This window comes from Salvia miltiorrhiza, chromosome 4, assembly GCF_028751815.1.
Source record: "Salvia miltiorrhiza cultivar Shanhuang (shh) chromosome 4, IMPLAD_Smil_shh, whole genome shotgun sequence".
Taxonomy (NCBI): domain Eukaryota; kingdom Viridiplantae; phylum Streptophyta; class Magnoliopsida; order Lamiales; family Lamiaceae; genus Salvia; species Salvia miltiorrhiza.
The window spans coordinates 55,108,457-55,128,169 of record NC_080390.1 but is presented as its reverse complement, the minus strand read 5'-3'; the positions used below and the strand labels follow the sequence as shown (position 1 = coordinate 55,128,169).

Here is a 19,713-nt window from a genome sequence, read left to right as displayed (position 1 = left end):
AACTAGAATGTGTTAAAATCAAGTCCGAAGCTCAAGTCGAACTCAAAATATTATCATAAAATTAGATAAAACTAGAATGTGTTAAAATTGAACTAGAATGTGTTAAAATTGTAAACAATTGATATACAAAAATAAAAATATCGAACTCAAAATATTATCATAAAATTAGATAAAACTAGAATGTATCATAAAATTAGATAAAACTAGAATGTGTTAAAATTGAACTAGAATGTGTTAAAATTGTAAACAATTGATATACAAAAATAAAAATAAAATTAATAAATGCGGTGAACGTGGATCGAACACGTGACCTTCAGATCTTCAGTCTGACGCTCTCCCAACTGAGCTATCCCCGCTGATGGAAAATAAGTCATACCTTTATAACTATATTTGTTTCATACATTTCACCCAATCCACAAATGCCTCTCTGAAACTGAAATAAATAAATAAAATGGATTTATTCGAACAACTCTTCAATTTTTTAAAACTTTTTTTTTTTCAATTTCACATGATTTAAAAAAAAAAATCAAAAGAAGGCATACGGAATGATATACGAATAAAATGGTACTAATTCTCTTGTTAATTCATCTTCGTAGCATTGTTATGATTTATACTAATTCGGAATCAGCTCAAAAAAAAAAAAAAAAATGATGAGAGAGAGAAGAACGACGACCTGAAAAGGCAACATCCATTAATGGCGTCAATGCAGAAACATTATACTACTACTCCACCATACATCATTCATAATTTTTTGTTGAGTTGTTGAGCGAATGCGTTGATGAACCAATTGCATCCCTCCACGTGGGAATCATGTCGCTATGTTTTCGCCTCTTTTTGGGGGGACACAGCAGATAAGTAGAACTGCAGATGCATTGCTCAAAAACATGTTCAAATTCTCCAAGGCTTGCTGAAGAAGTTGCAGTCATCTTTTTGAGGTGCATTGGATGGGTCTGCTGACTAACAGAGTGGAGAGGCATGAAATCAAACCCGGGGATCATATCTACACTTACAGAGCAGTCTTCGCTTACTCTCATCACGGTTCCTAATTTTGAATTTTTCTCAGTTTGTCATTTTCAATTTCAACTGCTTGAATTCTGATTATGCGATTCTCTTTCTCAGATTGACTCATTTCATTTGTAGTTTCATTTATTTCCCCCTCGAAATTGCGCATTTTAGTTCGTTTTTTTTTTCCGATGGAGTAGCTATCCTCAACCAGCCAGATCCAAGGGCACCAGATAAACGAGTTTTTGGTTTACTTTTCGCTGAGATGAAGCATTGATAATGGAGATGCTCAGTGTTAAATAGACCAAATATGGCAAAATTGGCAAAATTGAGCTGATTTTCAATTGCCAAAATAAATTATACGATGTGTGATTTAGCTTCTCAATGCAACCTTAGTAGTTGACTAGCTAGTTGTACTGCTTCATACAGCAATTTTTGAGGAGGAAATTGTGTTAATGAAACAAATTTGTGTTGCTGATAAGATATTTCGAGGAAGAATTCGAATTGTTGGAGTGATGAGGATATAGCAAATTTGTGTGATGATAAGCTATTTAAGGAATATGTTAAGAGTCTTCTTATTTATCTGTTCTATCTATATATGAGGTAGCTGCAAAGACAGTGTTGGCTTCTCTTTAGCTTTTACACGATTGTGTTCTCGACTTCTCGTGTATCTTGTGCTCGATATGCTGCTACGTTTAACTTACTTGTGCAGAGGAATGCCTGCATTTTCCCAGAAACGAGTAGATATGGTGTGGCTTAGACCTTTTGATCTGTGATTGTGCAGGTATCTTTGTTGGGGGTAGCAAAGTAGTTCACTTCACCCGTGTTGGAAGCACTTCCAGCTCGGACTCTGAAGTATACGACGAAGCTGAAGAATGCCCGACCTTTCCTGACTGCGGATTCAGGCAGCCGGATAGTGGAGTTGTCCTCTCCTGTCTAGATTGCTTCCTCCGTAATGGCTCCCTTTACTGCTTCGAGTATGGAGTGTCCCCGTCTGTGTTTATTGCTCAGGTACGTGGAGGCACCTGCACGACTGCTGCATCCGACCCTACTGACACGGTCATCCACCGGGCAATGCATCTGCTCCAGAACGGATTTGGGAACTACAATGTGTTTCAGAACAACTGCGAGGACTTTGCCCTCTACTGCAAGACGGGGCTACTCACTGTGGACCGGATGGGGGTTGGGAGAAGCGGGCAGGCCTCCTCTGTGATCGGAGCACCACTGGCAGCTCTCCTCTCGTCCCCTTTGAAGTTCCTAGTGCCTAGCCCGGTGATGGCTACTGTGACTGCAGGAATGTACTGCATGAACAGGTACGCTACGGACATTGGGGTCCGTACGGATGTCATCAAGGTAGCCGTGGAGGATCTGCCCAGAATTGCTCGTTGGGAGAATACCGAACGAGTAACTGCACAAGATGCAGTCTCAGAAGGAGAACTTCTTAGATAACATTCATGTAGTCATTGACATAAACTGCATTTATGCTATCAACTGATTTCTCTCTTTTCTAGCTACTCTGAACTAGTTGCTTTATGAGCCAATGTATTTACAGCCTTTACTATTTTCTCTGTTCTTGCCACTATCTCTATCAACAACGACGACAATGTGACTAGCTGGACAACTGCTACAAAAGGTACGACATTCGACTCTCCCTTGCCTCCTTCACTGAACTCTTGTGGTTTCATTTCAGTTGCTCCAGTCTCCTGGTTAGACAGCGCTTTGAGGGCGTCCTGTAGTTCTTGAACTGCGCTGCACATCTCCTCGAGCCTAAGATCGATCTTGGGTGATTCTGCTGATGTGCGGACAACGGCCACCAGCTCCCGTAGGACTGCTGTGGAATTCGAGCTCAGCTTCACGCACACGGTGCTGAAATGCTGCTTCAAGAAAGCAGGCGCCTGTGATTTGTGAAATTTGGCAAAATCAACATTAGTGGTGGAATCTGAGTCCAAGTGTGTCTGTATCTCAAAATTATGCGACTTGATCACTACCTTCGTGTCCGAGACAATGCCAGAAAGGGCGTCGATGCAGTGAGCATAGCTTCTGAGTAAAGCCCCGAGCTCGAGGTAATCCTTCCAAGGATGTCTGAAGTTGAAGCCTCCATGAGCAGGTTCCCATCTCGCATAATTAACCTGTAAGAGAATCATTCAATCATTTGTTCATTATATATATATATATAATATATGAGATAATGAGCTTGATGATTGATTCATTTGCATGGAAAGAATCATACCAAGGATTCTTCAGTAGACATGGAATCGAGAACGCATCTGTATCCCACCAGTTTCTCGTTAGAAGCTTCCTTCTTCGCGTCGTCTGCATCTGCATCATCCCCTAGGTATTCTGCTACAATTCCTGCATAATTTTAAGCAGATGAAATCATCGATCAATGGCAATTCTAGTTTCAAGAAACTTATTTATATTATATCTATACATTCAGTGTTATCTTTACCATCCAAAGAATCAGCAAGTTTTTCCATGTTGCTTTGGATGAGGCTGTGAAGCTCGTTTCCCGCCCACACGGGACAGCAGAAGATGCTGGTGACAACGCAGATGGAGGTGCCAATCGCGACAGTGGACACTCTGTGGTGCGTGAATTCAAACAAGTCTGGCACGCGATAGCCAGAGATGGAGACGAGGATGAACGTGAAGATGAAGATGAGCGCTCCGTGGTCAAAATGTGCTTTTACTGATGGGAGGAACCGGAGGAAGGTTGCCGCTGAAGCTGCAAGAAAACAGAACAAAGGTAACCATAGCCGTAGCCCTCTGAATAAGAACATGTTTCTAGATAGTTCTGGAACTAATACCTATGACAAAAACAGATGCTTGGAGGATTATGGGCTCCGACGTCGCCCCAAACCGGGTGGCTACCCAATGCACACCTATACCTAGTGCTCCTGCCAAGAAAGTTGCAGTTGTTCTGTTCAAACATTTACAGATGGTTGCACCTGCATTTTCACCACAGATGTAACATTATGAATTCGCTGTGAAACTGCAGATTTCACGATCTAAGGGTTGGAAATGGTTCACGATCTAGATGAATTGAGCGGATGATACCTACCAACGGTGTACTCGAAGGCAACAACAACGGTGAGGACAGCCCACATAGCGTTCCCTCCGACTCCTTCATACAAGGGGCTAACGTAGTAGAAGAGGGAGACGAGGCAGAGAGCCATCCCGACTTTGAAGCAATGGATGACCTTCTGAGGCTCGCTCATCCCATACCTCCAGCCAGTCTGCATCAACCCCCAACACCTCAACGACAGCCCCACGACGAGGCCAGGGGCCTGAGGCATGCACTCGGAGACGAAGAGCTTTGACATGCCATCCGGGAAGCTCATCCTCCATTCCCACGCCTCGCCCTCCTTGGCCATGGGTGGATCTCTGAGGTATGGAATATTCGTTTCCACGATATGATACGTATACTTATACATGGTTGGAAGAATTAAAGAGTAGCAAGCTTTCACAATCAGAGATTGTGTCTTTGGCTAGTTTGCTGGTATCAGTTGGTAGTCGAGTAAATTTACATGGCTGTCTCAGGTTGCTCGGATTTCCTAAAATGAGTTTTGATGTCAGAAAATATGTTGGAGGATCGTAGAGGGAATCAACTGCGTTGCTTGAGGTAGGTCGTCTTAGGTTCTCTTCTGTTTCAAATCATTTGCATGTCTGTTTCCATCTCTATCATTTTTGAAACTAACTTTAAGCATATCATATGCCAAACATATGCAGCCTGTCACAGTTTTTCAGTTCACATTAAACGCTCAATAATCTTATGGACACCGTAAATTTATTTATTTTTTAATTTATAAAATGTTATTTATAAAATAAGTGCTTAAACATATACTAAAATTTTAGGGGCAAAGTGCTATGTACCTATTCTGAAAGATAAAATCTAAAAAATACCCATATTTTACAAAAATGTGGGTATATCGAGTATTTTGCACCCTCATGTCGAACATTAGTATATTTTTGCACTGATGCTCGATTTGCAATGGTGGAGTATATCAAGTATTAGCGCTTTTGTTAAGAATGCTCGATTGTTCAACTCGCAATGAGTCGAGCATGATTAACATTGATGTATTTACTACTAATGCTCAACTCGCAGGTGTCAAACATTAATGTATTTACCACAAATATACTACTTCTCAATATACTCGATTCGCAATGGTCGAACATATCGAGCATTAGTGTATTGGTCGAGCATGTCGAGCAAAGTTTGCGATTTCAGCAAAATTTGCAATTTAAGTAAGGACAATTTTGTCGTTTTAAGCTCAAAATGAGTAATTTTCTTTTATAATGATATTTTTTGTTTGTTTTTTTTTTTTTACCTTTGTGAATGAGTTTATCTTTCTTTGAAGACAATGTCAAAATTCCATGGCACATAGAGGTTGGTATGCTGATTATCACACCTTTTTACATAGGTTTGTCTTATTTTGGTCAATTATCAATTCTGCTTTCCTTTCATTTTAATTTGTTAACATGTTTAAACATAGAAGATTTGATTTCTCCTTTTTGGTTTAAGACAATGACAAATTCTTCATGGTACATGGAGGTTGGAACACGAACAATCATTCCTCTTTCATTTTGATAATAACATGCTTAAACATGATAGATTTTATTTCTCTTTTTCATTAAAGACAATATCAAATTTTTTCATGGTACATGGAGGTTTTTTCCTGTTTGCATATAAGTTCATTTCATTTTGACCAGTCGTTCATTTTGATAAACATGCTTTTCAACATAAGAGATTTGATTTTATTTCCATTTTTCATTATGGTGCGTTTACTTTGGTTGTAAATTTTTTTTATCATATGTTTATTAGAGATGAAAAAATGAGAAAATGTTTGAAAAATATTTTCACACCGCTACTCAAATATAATATTATTTAACATTGAAAAAAAAATGAGTGAAAATGAGCTATCTGAAAAAATATTCCACTATCTTCGGGGAAAATAATCTATCATAGTAAACATGTGAAAAATATAGAAAAATAATGAAAATGTATATATTTTCTCTCGTTTTCCATCAAAGTAAGCGGACTCATAGAGACAATGTCAAATTCTTCCTATGGAGATTGGTATACGAAAATTTGCACTGACCCAGACGGTCTCAAACGACTCGATCCGGCCTGTTTGACACCCCTATACACAATCATGGGTTATTTGGAGTTTAATTTTGTTCTTTTGGAATATTCCTTTCATTTTAAGTTTAATATTTCTTCCGTCCCACGAATCTTGAAACGTTGGGTTTCGACACGGAAATTAAGGAGTTGTACGCGTCAAGATTCGTGGGACGGAGGGGTACATGAGATCCTCATGCAACATAATTAAATTAATGACATTTTCATTAGAATTTCACCAATTCCGCTAACTAAGCAAAACAACGTTATCTTCCCTAAATAATATACATGTAACATGTACACAAAACTAACTATAGATACGTAGAAAATAGTCCAATCCACAATGAGTTTATCTTTTCATATACTTATCCATTTGTTGTTCTAAGAGATAGTGTCTAAATTAGACAAACACTTGAGTGATTTGTACTTATTTGTAGCATAATTTCCAGAAATAACATAAGCTTGAAATGCATATTTAACTTAGTTGTCACATAACCTCACAAATCAATTCATTAAAGAATTCGTAAATGATGAAACTACAATTTTAGGAGGGAGTCAAATGTTAAGCGTAGCTTGTGGCATTAGCTGATACGACTCATCATCATTTAATCATTGCATTTTTTTATATAATAATTCAAATTGAACAAGAAACACTAATAAATTAAAATTTTGAAAAACATGAAAAACAAGAAAAACAACCTCATTATTCATTAGTTTCATAATGCTTGAAATAATAACATTTGGGAGCTTCATTAGAGTAAGGAAAAAAAAATTAGGAAATAAGAAACAAACAACATTTCTAAAATATTCGAGATTGTGAAAAAGAAATCCCTGATTATAATTGTAACGATAATACTTTGAAGAGGTGTATCATACTACCGGGTTGCACCCTCACTTAGACCTTGACCCGCATTCTGATCTGAACTCGTATCCTTACTCGAACCTTATAAATAACACTATTTTGGGTGTAGATCAATTCGATTGTACAGTACACTCGATTGTACCCAAATTTTTGTTTAACTTTGAATTTAAATACTTTTTCTTTATAATTCCTAAGAAATCAGCTTAACCTTTTGGTTGGCTTAAAGAGGTGTTTAATTACATAGCAATGCTAGTGATTAGTGAGTTTGTCTACCCTAATAAATGAGTTATGTTGACTAAATAATCATTTTCTCAAAAAAAAAAAAATCATATCTAAGAAATTTCCCCAAATCCGCCTGAATTGAGGCATTCTAAAACTCCCGGCGATACTGACAGCAAATGGGGAGCTCGTCGGCGGCGGCGCCGCCGTGGAAACAGCTTCTTCTCAGTTCAATTCAAGCCAATTCCCATCTGAAGCACCACTCCTACTTCCAGCTCGTACGCGCATTATAATCCCTCCTTCAATTCCATGGCAATTCGATATTCTTCAGCTATATATTCCGTTAATCCCTGTTTCCTTCTTTCACATTTGGATAATTTTAGGCAACTGTTTCATCGAATAACAGACCCTCCAACCGCACCGTTGTTTTCAGGTTTGTTTCTGTTTCGGTGCGATTTAAATTTCGATCTATTTTACGTTGATTAATTGAATTCCTCTTTGCTCTGTTCTAATCAGAGGGTTTCACGATGATGGTGATGAGATTCTAATCAACACCGACACTCGTTCCCGCAAGGTCATTTTCCCCTCTTCTACAATTTTCGCATAAATAGGATTTTATCGTCAATTCCAACACTATGTTAATTGGGAATTAGGGTTAAGCTAACGAATTTATGATCCCCTTTTATTACAATCACAATCTAATGGAAGCCATACATGTTTCATCTCCTTTCAATGGCTTTAGATAATCCGTTGCTCTAAATTTCTATCCAATATCCATTGATTGTGCTTCACTGTATTCACTACTATTGAACTAAATCATTGCAGATAAATGATCTCAAGCACTGCCCTTTTGCTGAGGTACATGAATCTTTGCTTTCTTGCTTTTGGATCAGTTTCAGCTCCTAGATTAACTAGGAATCCCTTTTGCCCTTTTGAGTGAGATAGCTTTTGAGTTCAAGAATGCTATGCATTTATATAGATATGTTGGTACTTCACCGAATCGTGGGAGCAGTTCCGGATTCGTGGAGTGATCGATGTCGTAGATGGAACTACTCCTGATCCACTCAAACTTCAGGTGATCTGAAATGCTATTTGCAGAATAGAATAGTAGTGGATTGATTATAGACTATAGTAGATGAAGTTGCTTTAGAAAAACAAGACAGTTGCTCTGATATGTGAAATGGGCTAATGCAGCAAAGGGAGAAATCATGGTTTGCATCTTCGCTTAGATCAAGAATGCAGTATCTTGCTGCCTCTCCGGGACTACCTGCGATTGCGAGCAGCGAGCAGCCTCCCTCTTTGGATCCTTCCGTTGGCCCAGTTGCTGCATTTGGCCTGCTCGTATTCGACCCCCATGAGGTTCACTCATTTTCTTGATTTTCTTGATTGATTGAACAATTCTGCAAACTTGATCCTAAAATTGTGTTGTAGTATTATTTTTTTTGAGTGATTTGGTATTGATTAGATCTCTCCCCCTTTAATCCACACGATTTCCTCTACAGGTTGACTATCTGAATTTGAAAAGCAATGAGAGGCTGTTGTTTACTTCAGCTGCGAGTGTCGACGCACAGAAGCTCTGGACTTCGGAGAAAGTGAATCCTTAGCCCTTCCCTTCCTATGCATTATGTAAGAATGAATTATTTCTGATAGTGTAAAAAGACATTTACTTTTCATGATTGTGAAGATATATAAATAAATTTATTACCTTTATTAATAAAATTTCTTCAATTCTACCCTTTTTTATGAATGTAATAAAGATCAAAACTTTGACAGTTTTAGGTGTGATTGTTACTAAAAAGTTTTCTCATGCAAGGTCAATTTGATACTCCCTCCGTCCCATTAATCTTGTCTTGTTTTTCTTTTTAGGTTGTCCCAATAATATTGTCTTATTTTTATTCTTGATAACGATTTTTTACACGCACATTTTTATACGCTTTAACGACACTAATTTAACTCATCTTAATAATTGTGCTCAAAAAAATGTGACAAGCTTATTGGGACGAAGGGAGTAGTTCAGTAGAGTCTTTGTCCAAAGTGTAAGGAACTCTAAACCAATCTTCCAAAGACAACAAATCGAGTAGAAAACAAGAGTGATTCAATTGTAATTACAAAACAGTACATGCGTGGATGCAACATTCGAGAACCAATATTTTTTTTTATTATAAATTAACAAATAAAAAAGGAAATTTATAAATCGTGTCACGATCGACTCGAACTCAAGCCCTCTAACTTGAGCATTAATTACATTATCGCTAGGTCAATACGCGCACACAACCAGCAGCCATCAACCACTATTCTACATGGATAAAGTTGTGTTGGGGCGCCGAGGTATCGGCATCGCCGCGGTGGTGGGAGGCGGCCGCCGCGGCGAGCATGAGAGGGCGGTCCCTGGCCTCTTCGTCGTCGGAGGTGGAGAGATTGATGCAGGAGCACCGCTCTAGCGAAGTAAAGAACGCCGTCGCGACGCTGGCCCCGAACCAGCCCGCCACCCGCTCCAGCTTCTCGCACTTGAGGAATCCGCCGCCGTCCTCCGCCGCCTCATTCGAAGACATTCTCTCTCTCTCTCTCTCTGTTGGATTCGGATAGAGAAATGAATTTGGGAGAGACTGCAGCAGAGGAAGATAGTTTCCAGAGAATTTCTTCGGTGGTGGGAATAATGACAACATGGGAATGAAGCTAATTACGACATTGACTAAATCAAAAATATCTAAATGTGGGCCCCGCCATAGCTTAAGCTTAAGCTTCAATCAGGAATTCGTATAAGTCTTTTTGTCATCTTCATCCGTCTATAATAAATATGATATTTTATTTTAAGAGATGTATATTAATTTACGTTATTCACACATAATATTTATAAAAAATTAATCTTGCAAATTATTTATTAATTACTTAATATATTATTTTTGATGGAACCTTTCTCAATTTTATATGCCTCTCTTAATATTTTCTTAAAATATGTGTATTTCTATCCATACCACACTTATCTTAAACTGAGGGAGTATATCTGTATTATTATTTGGAAAATCAAGAACGAGAGAGTGTTTAAGGAAGGGTGTCCCGATATTACTAGAACGGTGAACGTACTCCATCCGTCCACGAAATGAGTACTCATTTGTGGACGGCACATGTTTTAAGAAATATATAGAGTGTAGTGTGAATAGTTTAAGGGTCCCACTTTTTGAGTGTATTAATTAAAAAGATGTGTGGGGTACATTTGCCAAAAAGAGAAATGGGTACTTATTTCGTGGACGGACGAAAAAGGAAATATGGATACTCATTTCGTGAACGGAGGGAGTATTATTTTTCGCTCATTGAGATGATTAAAAGCTATGATACCCAATTATTTATGTGATTCGTCCTATGAATGAATTTTGGATCCCATTGATTATTTTCCTTTTAAATTCTCATGATTCCTTCTTGATGTTGTTTGGGCTGAGTTTTGGTCTTGATGTTGTAATCCTTGAGTACCCCTTCTATTAATCCTTGATGTATATAGTTAATTTATCTTTTAAATAATCATTATTATTACTTTTAATAATTATACATCGCACAATTCACTAACAATAAAAATAAATTTGTACTCTATACACGACACATTCAAATAATTTTTAAAACTTTGTGTATCACATTTAAATGGGAATATAATTCGTAAATAATAGGCTATTATTTTCACTATAAAAATTAAAAAATATATATCAATAAAAAGAAGTCGAATGAAGTGAGATCTCCAAACATTCTTTTGAGAGAAGAGAATGGAGATTAGAAAAATGTCAATACAAAGATGGATTGGGATTCGAAACAATCCGAATTTTTAATCAAAACAAAGACAGCCCAAATGTATTTTTATTATTTCTAATACTATTATTTTATTTGTCAACTAGCTATTAATCTATAAGCTCACAGTTTAGGCAAAACTACACTAGGAATCAATTGAGTAATTGTTTATATATGTTGATGATGAATAGATAAGATTCTCTGCCACTTTAAGTTGCTTAACCACGCTCTTTTTTAGATACAATAGTATTATGTCATGAAATTAAATATTACATTAACGAATTAAAAATATTCATATTATTACAAAATCAAATATTCAAATAATACAACTCACATAACGTCGGTAAGATAAATTGTAAGTACTATCTCTTAAGAGTATGCTCTCTTAGTTTGCTAAATTTATTATAGAAAAAAAAAAGGATAACAAAAAATTATCTGTTTATATACCTTCCAATTTTCTTTTTCTCTTTAAATCTCCTTTTTTTTTCCTTCATTTCCTACAAAAAAAAAATCGTTATTTCTCATTAATCTTTTTTACTTTAATTATTTCTTCTTGAAGCGAAAAAGAAAAGGCATTTAAAAGAAAAAAAAATTATAATAAATTTATCAATTAAAAAAAGTTAGTGCAAGAAACAAGAGGCACTCATTAATTGTTTCCCCACCAAAAAAAGTATCCCTGAATTAAGGCTAATTGTAATTTATAAACCATGGGCAAATTTAGTCGGAAACTCGACGCATTTTCTCCATAAGCCTCAAGAGCTGAACCTCCGCATGACACGTGTCAGCATGCAGTAGCTGACTAGGCTGCTGCTGTCCCTAACTCCGCCTTACACGTTGCACATCATTTTTGGAGGCCGGTCCCACATGTTTAAAACATGGTAAAATCTATGGGCAGATAATATTTTTATTTTAAAAATAGATTTTTTTTTTCAATTTTACTTTTTTAATGTGATAAAAATTAGATTAAATTAATTTAAATAACAGAAATAATCAAAAAATTTAGAATATTTTAAAATTTTAATTTATTTAAACAAATAGAAAAAATTAATTTTATCTATCAAAATTAATCATTCAAATTGAACGCCTCCCAAAAAAAAAATTATGCAAGCCTTTGCTTACTTGGTGAAACCTCTTTCACTACATATAGCGTCAAATCACTCACTTATAAGGAAACAATAGTCAACGAAAAATTGAATTTCCATATTTTTTAAAGATAAACCTCCGTTTTTTTTTTTAATTGAAACCTTCGTATTTTATGAAGAATGCAATTAATTATATAGTAATATTATTTTTCGTAACAAGATAAAATAAAATAAATAATTCCTACTCTTATGCACTAAATTAGACTATTATTGAAAATCATAAACAATTTTGGCACGAACGTAGATGTATGTAGTTGAGGAGATAAAAAAAATAATAATATACTGTATTTTGTGTGGAATTCATCTCAATAATTATCCTTTCACGGAAAGAGTAGTTGGAAATAATGAGTCACGTAAAATGGACCACCACCAAACGAATAGATTAATTCCATTTCGACAATAGAGGCTTCTTTCTATTACTTTGCATTTCATATGTCACTTTCGCCACCAAGAGGATTATGCTGTATTTATCGTTATCCCCAAAATAAATACATCAATCCTACATAACTAAAATACAAAACAAATCCATACAATTTTGTTTTCAAACTAATTTATTATGCATTCGTCCACTTTCGGTTTGCGTACAAACTAATAATTACTAGTTTCTATGTTTTTGTTATATTTTCAATATATACCAAAATATCTTTAAGATCAATACTATTTTCCTTGTAGTTGCAATAAATAATTAGGTAGTATGGAAAAAAAAAATTAAGGCATGTATTTGTTTTTAGTCAAATTTCTACTTTCATTACTATTTTGAACGACTATTAAGAAAAAAAGTGATTAAAGTATTAAAATGATAGAAATTAGTGAAATTACAATTTTTTTATGAGAGAATGTGGTTTCATTTCTTAAAATATGTCATTATCAATGAGACAGATAAAAAGAAAGAAAATGAATAATTATCAATAATACGAAGAGAGTATTAATTTATTAAATTAATATTTATATTACTATGTATTTCCTCCGTCCATAAAAATTAGCCCTAGAAGAAGATGGAACTAGATTTAATAAAAATAATTGCGTATATTGTAAATGGAGAAGGAGCTAATTTAAAAAATAATTTTAATAATGATAATTAATTATTTTGTACGTGAAAAAAGTGGCCTAATATGTGATAAAAAAAATTAAAAATAAAAAAAATTGTGAACTTACTAAAATAGGAGTAAAATAAGACTCTTTTTTTTTGACGAAATGGGTTATATTGAAAAATTCTACGTGGTGCGAAGTTTTGCACGTGAAAGGGAGAAGGTAATAAACCGACAGCAGTAAAATAATAACTGAAAAAAGCCAATCCAACTCACCTCTCTCTCTCTCTCTCAGACATAAAAGATGAGGAATTTCGGTAACTTATAGAGATCAACCACATTAGATTCATTCGGATCCACATCCATATCCATTTTTCTCTCTCTAATCAAGCTCATTTTGAAAGGAATCATACGAGGTTTGCTTCTGCTTCTGCGTCTCCAACTTCTTATTCCACTCATGTTTTGATGGATGCTTGTCTTTTAATTGCAGTTAGTTTCATACTACCTGAGTTTATTGTCTGAATTTAAGGATGATCGCGATTATAACCTACGAGTGAGTTTATAGATTTCATACTGTGACTGCTCTGTTTTTTTTTTTTTCTCTGTTTTCCTCTCTTTGGCTAATATATTCTGGTATGGTATTTGCTGCATCTTGTTTCTCTTGGGGTTTTCGTGATGAATTAATTGTGTTTCTTCTGTAAGAATCTTGAGAGAGACTCTGATTTGGGATGGTTACTACACTTCAATTACAAATGCTGTAAGGATGTGACGTTTAATTGATGAAATCGTTGTTTTTTTTTACTTTTTCTAGCTGAAACCTGTTATTGATTTTTAGTCAAATTCGAATTTACACTCTGCATAGTTTTGAAATTCGATTTTTTCTATGATTGGAATGAATTCTGAGAATTCACCATCACATTTGGTAGAGATTGTTGTGGAAGTTATTGATTCATGTTTCCTACTTCATATGCAAGAAAATTCCTCGAAATCGGACAGTTTCGTGCTTGATCGACTAGTGAAATATGTTAATCTCAACAGAATAGATTGTCTCTGAGCATTTGGTTGTTGAGTTGCCTGAAAGTTGAATGTCTTTTTGTATTATGTTAGACCTTATAGAGTGTTTTAGTACTCTCAAATTGTATCTTTGCTTGGATTTGCTCGAACGTTTTCGACCTAGCCTTTTGGTTGTCGTTTTAGGCATGGATTTTATCTAGTTATAATGATCACGAACAACGTCGTCTCTTACATGCTTGATCAGAGATCTTGTTAGGGAGATGTAGAGAGATCTTGTAGTTGAATGGATGAGTAATGGCGCTAGCAGAGGCGAGGGCGGCCTGGCAGAGAACTGCCAACAGGTGCTTGGTCCAAGAAGACGCGAAAAGAGCTCCCAAATTGGCTTGCTGCTCGTCAGTGTCGCCTTCTGCTAAACACGCTGAAACGGAGCCAGCAAATGCAGCTGGCGGCCAAGATGTTCCCAGCTCCAACTCCTCCCCGTTTCATCGTACTCCTTCGTATTCTAATTTATCCCCCAACACAAAATGGTGGCTGCAGACACGACCAAATTACGGATGTCAGAGGGGTTTGAATGATGACTGCCGGATCCATGAAAGCTCGGGAGACATGGCGAGAAGCGAGGAGGAGTATGAGCTCGTTGATCAGTGCAAAAACCTTGTTACTTGTGAGAAGAAAGGCATCGAAGTTGAAGAGGAGAAGTTAAGACCAATCTATCATCAGAATTGGCAAGATCCTATGAGGGTCGAATTCGAAGAGGATTTGGAAGAACTACGGGACATGTTTATTGTTAGCAGCGAAGGTTCCAAAAGTTCCGGTGACCTTTACTTTGAATCGGAATCATCTTGGGTTAGGACTGAGAAGAATATTCCGTGGTGGCGGACTGCAGATACCGAGGAGTTGGCATTTTTAGTCGCACAGAAGTCGGTCGACCTTATTGAGAATTGTGACCTTCCCAGTCCTCAGAATGTTAATGCTAAGAAAACTCCGAGTTCGACTTTAACTTGTCCGAGTCACAGTGAAATTTCCAGTTCTCTGCCACTTCGGAAGTCTGGAATCGCGGGCTACCACTCTTATGGTACTCACGGCTCTTCAACCGCGACATCTGCAGGAAGTTATTGCCGGATGATGAGTGATGAACAATTGTTATCTTCTGCGAAAATTCCACAAAGGTAACACGTCTCTTGTCGTTTCTTGTATTGTTTCTTTCGTTCCATTATATATGCTCAAAATGCAGATATAGACATTCTATATGTTCAAACCTTGTTAATTTCATGGTGCAAGGCTTGAAAAATGGAGTATGTGAGCTTTGTTTGATGATATATATCTTTGTTAATTAACATTTCTGATAGAAATCAAATGATTGTGGGATGAGGATTATATGTAATATGATCATCTAGTTGTTTTCAATGGTTGAATTTGGGTTGTGATCTTATAAACCAGGGACAGCCCAACAACCCATGAAAGGAACACGGTTGATGAGGACGACGTAGCCAAGGCTCGACTACTGGAAGCACTACGCCATTCTCAGACACGTGCCAGAGAAGCCGAGACAGTGGCAAGGCAGGCTTGCGCTGAGAAAGAGCACGTCGTGAAGCTCGTATTCAGGCAGGCGCAGCAGCTCTTCGCCTATAAACAGTGGCTCCAACTTCTGCAGCTGGAGAACATGTATTACCAACTCAAAAACAACAAGATTCTGTCCGCGGCCACGGAATCTCCGGCTGTATCACCGTGGAGTTGGGCAGGTGCTAGAAGTAGGAAGATGCAGAAAGGTTGGATGAAGTCTTCGTGTAGAAATCGGGGAAAGAGGAGCCGGCCCCGGCCCCGCCCTCGGCCTCGGTTCGATGTTGGCAAGTACGCAATCGTTTTCGCATTAGGTTTGGGGCTTGTTGGTGCTGGATTGCTGTTGGGATGGACCATAGGTTGGATGCTACCAACATGGTGAGAGCTTCTCATTTCTGCATTTAGGTTGATTTTCTTGTGTATATATAACTAGCCTTATATGTAAATTTTTAGAAAATTTCTTTTTCAGACAGTTGTTCAGCTTTGTGGAAGGAAACGTGATTGTATATGTTGGTTGGATGTGTATTAGAATTATGATTTGTATTACGTACATAATTTGAGAGGCCATATATAGAATTACATCAATTTGTATAATATTTTTAGGCTTTCGATTTGCAAAAAGCGGACTGTTTCATGATAAATGTGAGATAAATACCTAAACCATAAACATATGAATATCATGAACGTATTCGAGGTCGATGAAAATACAGAATAAGTTAGTATAAATTAATGAATAACGTATTAAGATAATATGGTGAAATTTTCATCCATTCACACAAAAGATAGCATTATCAATGGATCGTTTCTTTTTTATCATTTGTCAAAAGGGTAGGACTGATCTAGGAGTGAGCAAACAATCTGAAACCGAATAACCGAACCGATCCAAACCGAAATTTTAAAATATGGTTCGGTTTTTTCGGTTTTTCGGTTCAGTTCGATTTTTTTTCCATAAAATTTCGGTTTTTCAGTTCGGTTCGGTTCGAATTTTTTAAAACCGAACAAAACCGAAAAACCGAATTATATATATATATATATATAAATATATGTTATAATATTTTAATTATAATTTTATAATATCTAACTTCTAATATTTTTTAAATTTTATATAGTTTTTTTTTGGAATTTTCGGGTTTTTTTTCGAAAATATCGGTTTTTTCGGGGTTTTTTTCGAAAATTTCGGTTTTCTTCGGATTAATTCGATTTTTTGGTTTTTCGGTTCGGTTTTAATTATAAAAATTTCGATTAATTCGGTTCGGTTTGTTCGGTTAATTCGGTTCGGTTCGGTTTTTTTTTTAAAACCGAACTAAAATATGGTTTGGTTTGATTTGGTTTTAGCAAAAACCGAACCATATAACCGAATGCTCACCCCTAGACTGATCCGATTTTTCGGACAAAACGGGCAATTCGGGTTGGTGGGGCCCTCGGAATTTTGTTGGATCAAAAAATTTAGACCCAACTTGGTGCTCAACTTGGTGGGCCTTTTCGAGAGACTTGCAATTGTTGGGCTGAAAAAGGCCCAAGCAACCAAGCCCATCTTCTAAAGCAGCAAATTTACGAAGAAATTTCTAGTTTTGAGTTTTTGAGGGAAGAGAGGGAGCCACTGAGAAAGAGTGTTAAGCTGCGGGAGAAGAGAAGATTGGAAGTGAAAAACAATAAGATATTGAAATCGGAGAAGATGCCGGTGATGGAAAAGCTTAGAATGTTTGTGGCTCAAGAGCCTGTTGTCGCCGCGTCCTGCCTCATCGCCGGAATCGGTCAGTATCTTTACTTTTGTATTGCGATTTTGATTGCTTCTGCGCGTCGATTTTGATACGAATTATATGTGTGGAGACTCGAGGATCGTGATATTGTTGAAATTGTTTTCAGTAGGGAAGCAATTAGCTGATTTTCCTTTCTCGTTTTCCAAGCCCTAATTCCCATTTGAGGTGAATGAAATTCAGGAATGTGGAGAAATTCTGGTTAGCATTCACACATGATCCACGAAACTTGCTATATCTGAATATGGATTATATTGATGCACTGCATTGTGGGAATTGAGTCGTGGGATTCTCTCTCTGTTAACCGATTTAGCTGATTTAACACTTCAATTTTGTGGTGCAGAGAAACCTCCTGCCATTAGTTTGATTATATCGTATGAGCTATGATTTGTATATATGTGTGTATTTCTGTGAATGGACAGTTGTAGCCATAGAATGAGTTTGATTTCCCTTTCCAACCTATGTTTCCAGTCTTGTTCTTCGTTTTTTTGCAGCATTCTAATGGAGCTCATTATTAGAGTATATAGTAAATGGATGAGCTTGCTATGTTTATGAGAGTGGGATCATCTAGTAAAGGCTTTGCATTGTGAGAAGATGATGTTTTGCTTATGGAAGCGATGCTGTAGCTGTATTTTGCTTTCGATAAAATTATATGCTTTCTTCATTTGAATATCAATATTTGCAGTAATAGTATATCCTCGTTAAGACAGTTGATGTTGGGTTGATTGCAGGACTCTTCCTTCCAGCTGTGGTAAGGCCTATACTAGACTCTCTTGAAACGTCGAAGCCGGTACCTCCACCACAATTAAGCGATGTGAGTGATTTTCTGCGTTAGGCAGCACTATACTTCCAAGTAGAAGGAAAATACTTTGTTTTTCATTCCTGAATCGGGCTGCTGTTTTTCTAACTTCACGTGTTCTTATTCTGTAACTATTGTTCTTATTCTGTAATTATTGATCCCCCTTCCAAGGCAAAATATCATGTGTGAATATATTAAGTTTCAATTGATTGGTGTAACTTGCATATCCAAAAACTCGTTCTTGATAATCTGTCATTAGGAGTCTCACCTATAACTATAGAGATTTATGATCGTACATGAAAAATCATAGAAGATCGAGGAGACTGGTAGTATGCTTTCGTGGTGGTGATTTGAGGACATATTAATTTAGTCAAGTTCCAACAAAGGTAGCAAGTTGTCTTACATTAGGATATTACGCTTCTAAGAAAGAAGAGTGAACATTCGGTTAAGATCAAAAGTTAAATTCTAGGATTTAACTGTCCAAAACATTTTGCCATTTCTTTTGTACATAAGATTTGCTTAGATATAGGAAATCAATCATAAAGTGGTTTGCTTGTTGTATGTGGGGAAATCAATCTTATATGTCTTGCTGACTAGATGAACTATTTTCCTTTATACCAATAAGCGTGTTTTATGTGTGCGTGTGTTGGCCTAACGGAGGTTCTGGGTTTGAGTCATTCGTCGTGCGATTTTTAAATTTCTTTATTTATTTATGTAATTTATCAAAAAAATAATAATAACAAGCGTGTTCTATTATGTATCTTTAGGTTGTTGCCGGTATCACCGGGAGGAAACAGGGCTGAGGCAGGATATGGAGCAAGGGTGGCTAGCACGTTTTGAAGGAATGGAAATAATCTTTTGAAATATGGGAACTAGTTTTTATTTTAAATTGAAGCTGAATATGCAAGAAGCAACTTTTGCATTAAGGAGTCTTGACTTTGAATGTCAATTATGATGGCTCATATATGCTTTACTTGATTCTGTGTATTTTTGGGCTGCGCACAACAATATTGTCTTCCCCCTTTATTCTATTGCATGCCCTATATTTTTTTTGGGGAGTGAAATTTTCTTAAATTGTAGCAATTTACACGACTATGGGAGTAGTTGAAAAACTTGTTCAATTTGATGTTCAACATTGCACTACTTCTTGAGGTGTTTTAGTTTGACCTTTTCTTTTTATAAATATAATGCTCTTTTCGTTCACAAAAAATAGTCATAAAAGGGGATGAGACAGATATTAATAGAAATAGTTGAGTATATTGTGGGCGGAGAAAAGAGCTCATCATATACAATAGAAAATTTTAAAAAATAAAAAGAAGCTAATTCTTGTGATCATCTCAAAATAATAAAAATAGACTTTTTTTTTGTGGACTGTGAGTATGATGGTATATTCTTGTAGTTTTTAATAGAATTGTAAGAGGTATTTATTAGATAATCAAA

At 36.4% G+C, this 19,713-nt stretch overlaps 5 protein-coding genes and 1 non-coding gene across 13 annotated transcripts; 4 read left to right on the top strand and 2 right to left on the bottom strand.

Annotated features, from left to right (window-relative positions):
* Positions 1–283: 283 nt before the first annotated feature.
* TRNAF-GAA (transfer RNA phenylalanine (anticodon GAA)) lies at positions 284–356 on the bottom strand. Its single transcript has one exon. It is a non-coding gene; the product is annotated as a tRNA-Phe (tRNA).
* Positions 357–583: 227 nt separating this feature from the next.
* On the top strand, positions 584–2,563 carry LOC131020822 (protein LEAD-SENSITIVE 1-like). The gene is made up of 2 exons (XM_057949857.1): positions 584–1,038; positions 1,787–2,563. The coding sequence occupies exons 1-2, from the start codon at positions 945–947 to the stop codon at positions 2,449–2,451; spliced, it is 759 nt and encodes a 252-aa protein (XP_057805840.1). The 5' UTR covers positions 584–944; the 3' UTR covers positions 2,452–2,563.
* LOC131020821 (aluminum-activated malate transporter 10-like) lies at positions 1,200–4,519 on the bottom strand. The gene is made up of 6 exons (XM_057949856.1): positions 4,061–4,519; positions 3,807–3,947; positions 3,452–3,724; positions 3,233–3,354; positions 2,991–3,131; positions 1,200–2,897 (listed from the first exon to the last, which is right to left on the bottom strand). The coding sequence occupies exons 1-6, from the start codon at positions 4,431–4,433 to the stop codon at positions 2,514–2,516; spliced, it is 1,434 nt and encodes a 477-aa protein (XP_057805839.1). The 5' UTR covers positions 4,434–4,519; the 3' UTR covers positions 1,200–2,513.
* A 2,650-nt stretch (positions 4,520–7,169) lies between these two features.
* Positions 7,170–9,836, top strand: LOC131020823 (pyridoxine/pyridoxamine 5'-phosphate oxidase 2). 2 transcript variants are annotated; one of them, XM_057949859.1, is made up of 8 exons: positions 7,180–7,477; positions 7,583–7,632; positions 7,716–7,773; positions 8,025–8,057; positions 8,179–8,274; positions 8,394–8,558; positions 8,702–8,825; positions 9,456–9,836. In XM_057949859.1, exons 1-7 carry the CDS (start codon positions 7,379–7,381, stop codon positions 8,801–8,803), a joined length of 603 nt encoding a protein of 200 aa, XP_057805842.1. In that variant the 5' UTR covers positions 7,180–7,378; the 3' UTR covers positions 8,804–8,825; positions 9,456–9,836. The 2 variants fall into 2 exon arrangements, with proteins under 2 accessions (XP_057805841.1, XP_057805842.1); XM_057949858.1 differs by having other exon boundaries at positions 7,170–7,477; positions 8,702–9,836.
* A 3,494-nt stretch (positions 9,837–13,330) lies between these two features.
* On the top strand, positions 13,331–16,338 carry LOC131020819 (uncharacterized). Of its 7 annotated transcripts, none has more exons than XM_057949849.1 (4): positions 13,361–13,559; positions 13,634–13,696; positions 14,402–15,326; positions 15,598–16,338. In XM_057949849.1, the coding sequence occupies exons 3-4, from the start codon at positions 14,452–14,454 to the stop codon at positions 16,097–16,099; spliced, it is 1,377 nt and encodes a 458-aa protein (XP_057805832.1). In that variant the 5' UTR covers positions 13,361–13,559; positions 13,634–13,696; positions 14,402–14,451; the 3' UTR covers positions 16,100–16,338. The 7 variants fall into 7 exon arrangements, with proteins under 7 accessions (XP_057805837.1, XP_057805832.1, XP_057805833.1 ...); XM_057949852.1 differs by having other exon boundaries at positions 13,403–13,559; positions 14,414–15,326; XM_057949851.1 differs by having other exon boundaries at positions 13,403–13,559; positions 14,341–15,326.
* Positions 16,339–17,123: 785 nt separating this feature from the next.
* LOC131020818 (uncharacterized) lies at positions 17,124–19,406 on the top strand. The gene is made up of 3 exons (XM_057949848.1): positions 17,124–17,471; positions 18,206–18,288; positions 19,041–19,406. Exons 1-3 carry the CDS (start codon positions 17,393–17,395, stop codon positions 19,074–19,076), a joined length of 198 nt encoding a protein of 65 aa, XP_057805831.1. The 5' UTR covers positions 17,124–17,392; the 3' UTR covers positions 19,077–19,406.
* Positions 19,407–19,713: the final 307 nt, after the last annotated feature.

Coding starts and splice junctions, on each gene's coding strand:
- LOC131020818 (XM_057949848.1), top strand. CDS start 17,393: ATGCCGGTGATGGAAAAGCTTAGAATGTTTGTGGCTCAAGAGCCTGTT. Junction 17,472..18,205: donor CTGCCTCATCGCCGGAATCG/GTCAGTATCTTT, acceptor GGTTGATTGCAG/GACTCTTCCTTCCAGCTGTG. Junction 18,289..19,040: donor CTCCACCACAATTAAGCGAT/GTGAGTGATTTT, acceptor ATGTATCTTTAG/GTTGTTGCCGGTATCACCGG.
- LOC131020819 (XM_057949854.1), top strand. CDS start 14,452: ATGGCGCTAGCAGAGGCGAGGGCGGCCTGGCAGAGAACTGCCAACAGG. Junction 15,327..15,597: donor TCTGCGAAAATTCCACAAAG/GTAACACGTCTC, acceptor CTTATAAACCAG/GGACAGCCCAACAACCCATG.
- LOC131020823 (XM_057949858.1), top strand. CDS start 7,379: ATGGGGAGCTCGTCGGCGGCGGCGCCGCCGTGGAAACAGCTTCTTCTC. Junction 7,774..8,024: donor CCGACACTCGTTCCCGCAAG/GTCATTTTCCCC, acceptor AAATCATTGCAG/ATAAATGATCTCAAGCACTG. Junction 8,058..8,178: donor AGCACTGCCCTTTTGCTGAG/GTACATGAATCT, acceptor GCATTTATATAG/ATATGTTGGTACTTCACCGA.
- LOC131020821 (XM_057949856.1), bottom strand. CDS start 4,433: ATGTATAAGTATACGTATCATATCGTGGAAACGAATATTCCATACCTC. Junction 3,948..4,060: donor TGCCTTCGAGTACACCGTTG/GTAGGTATCATC, acceptor GTGAAAATGCAG/GTGCAACCATCTGTAAATGT. Junction 3,132..3,232: donor TGTCTACTGAAGAATCCTTG/GTATGATTCTTT, acceptor ATTCTCTTACAG/GTTAATTATGCGAGATGGGA.
- LOC131020822 (XM_057949857.1), top strand. CDS start 945: ATGGGTCTGCTGACTAACAGAGTGGAGAGGCATGAAATCAAACCCGGG. Junction 1,039..1,786: donor CTTCGCTTACTCTCATCACG/GTTCCTAATTTT, acceptor GTGATTGTGCAG/GTATCTTTGTTGGGGGTAGC.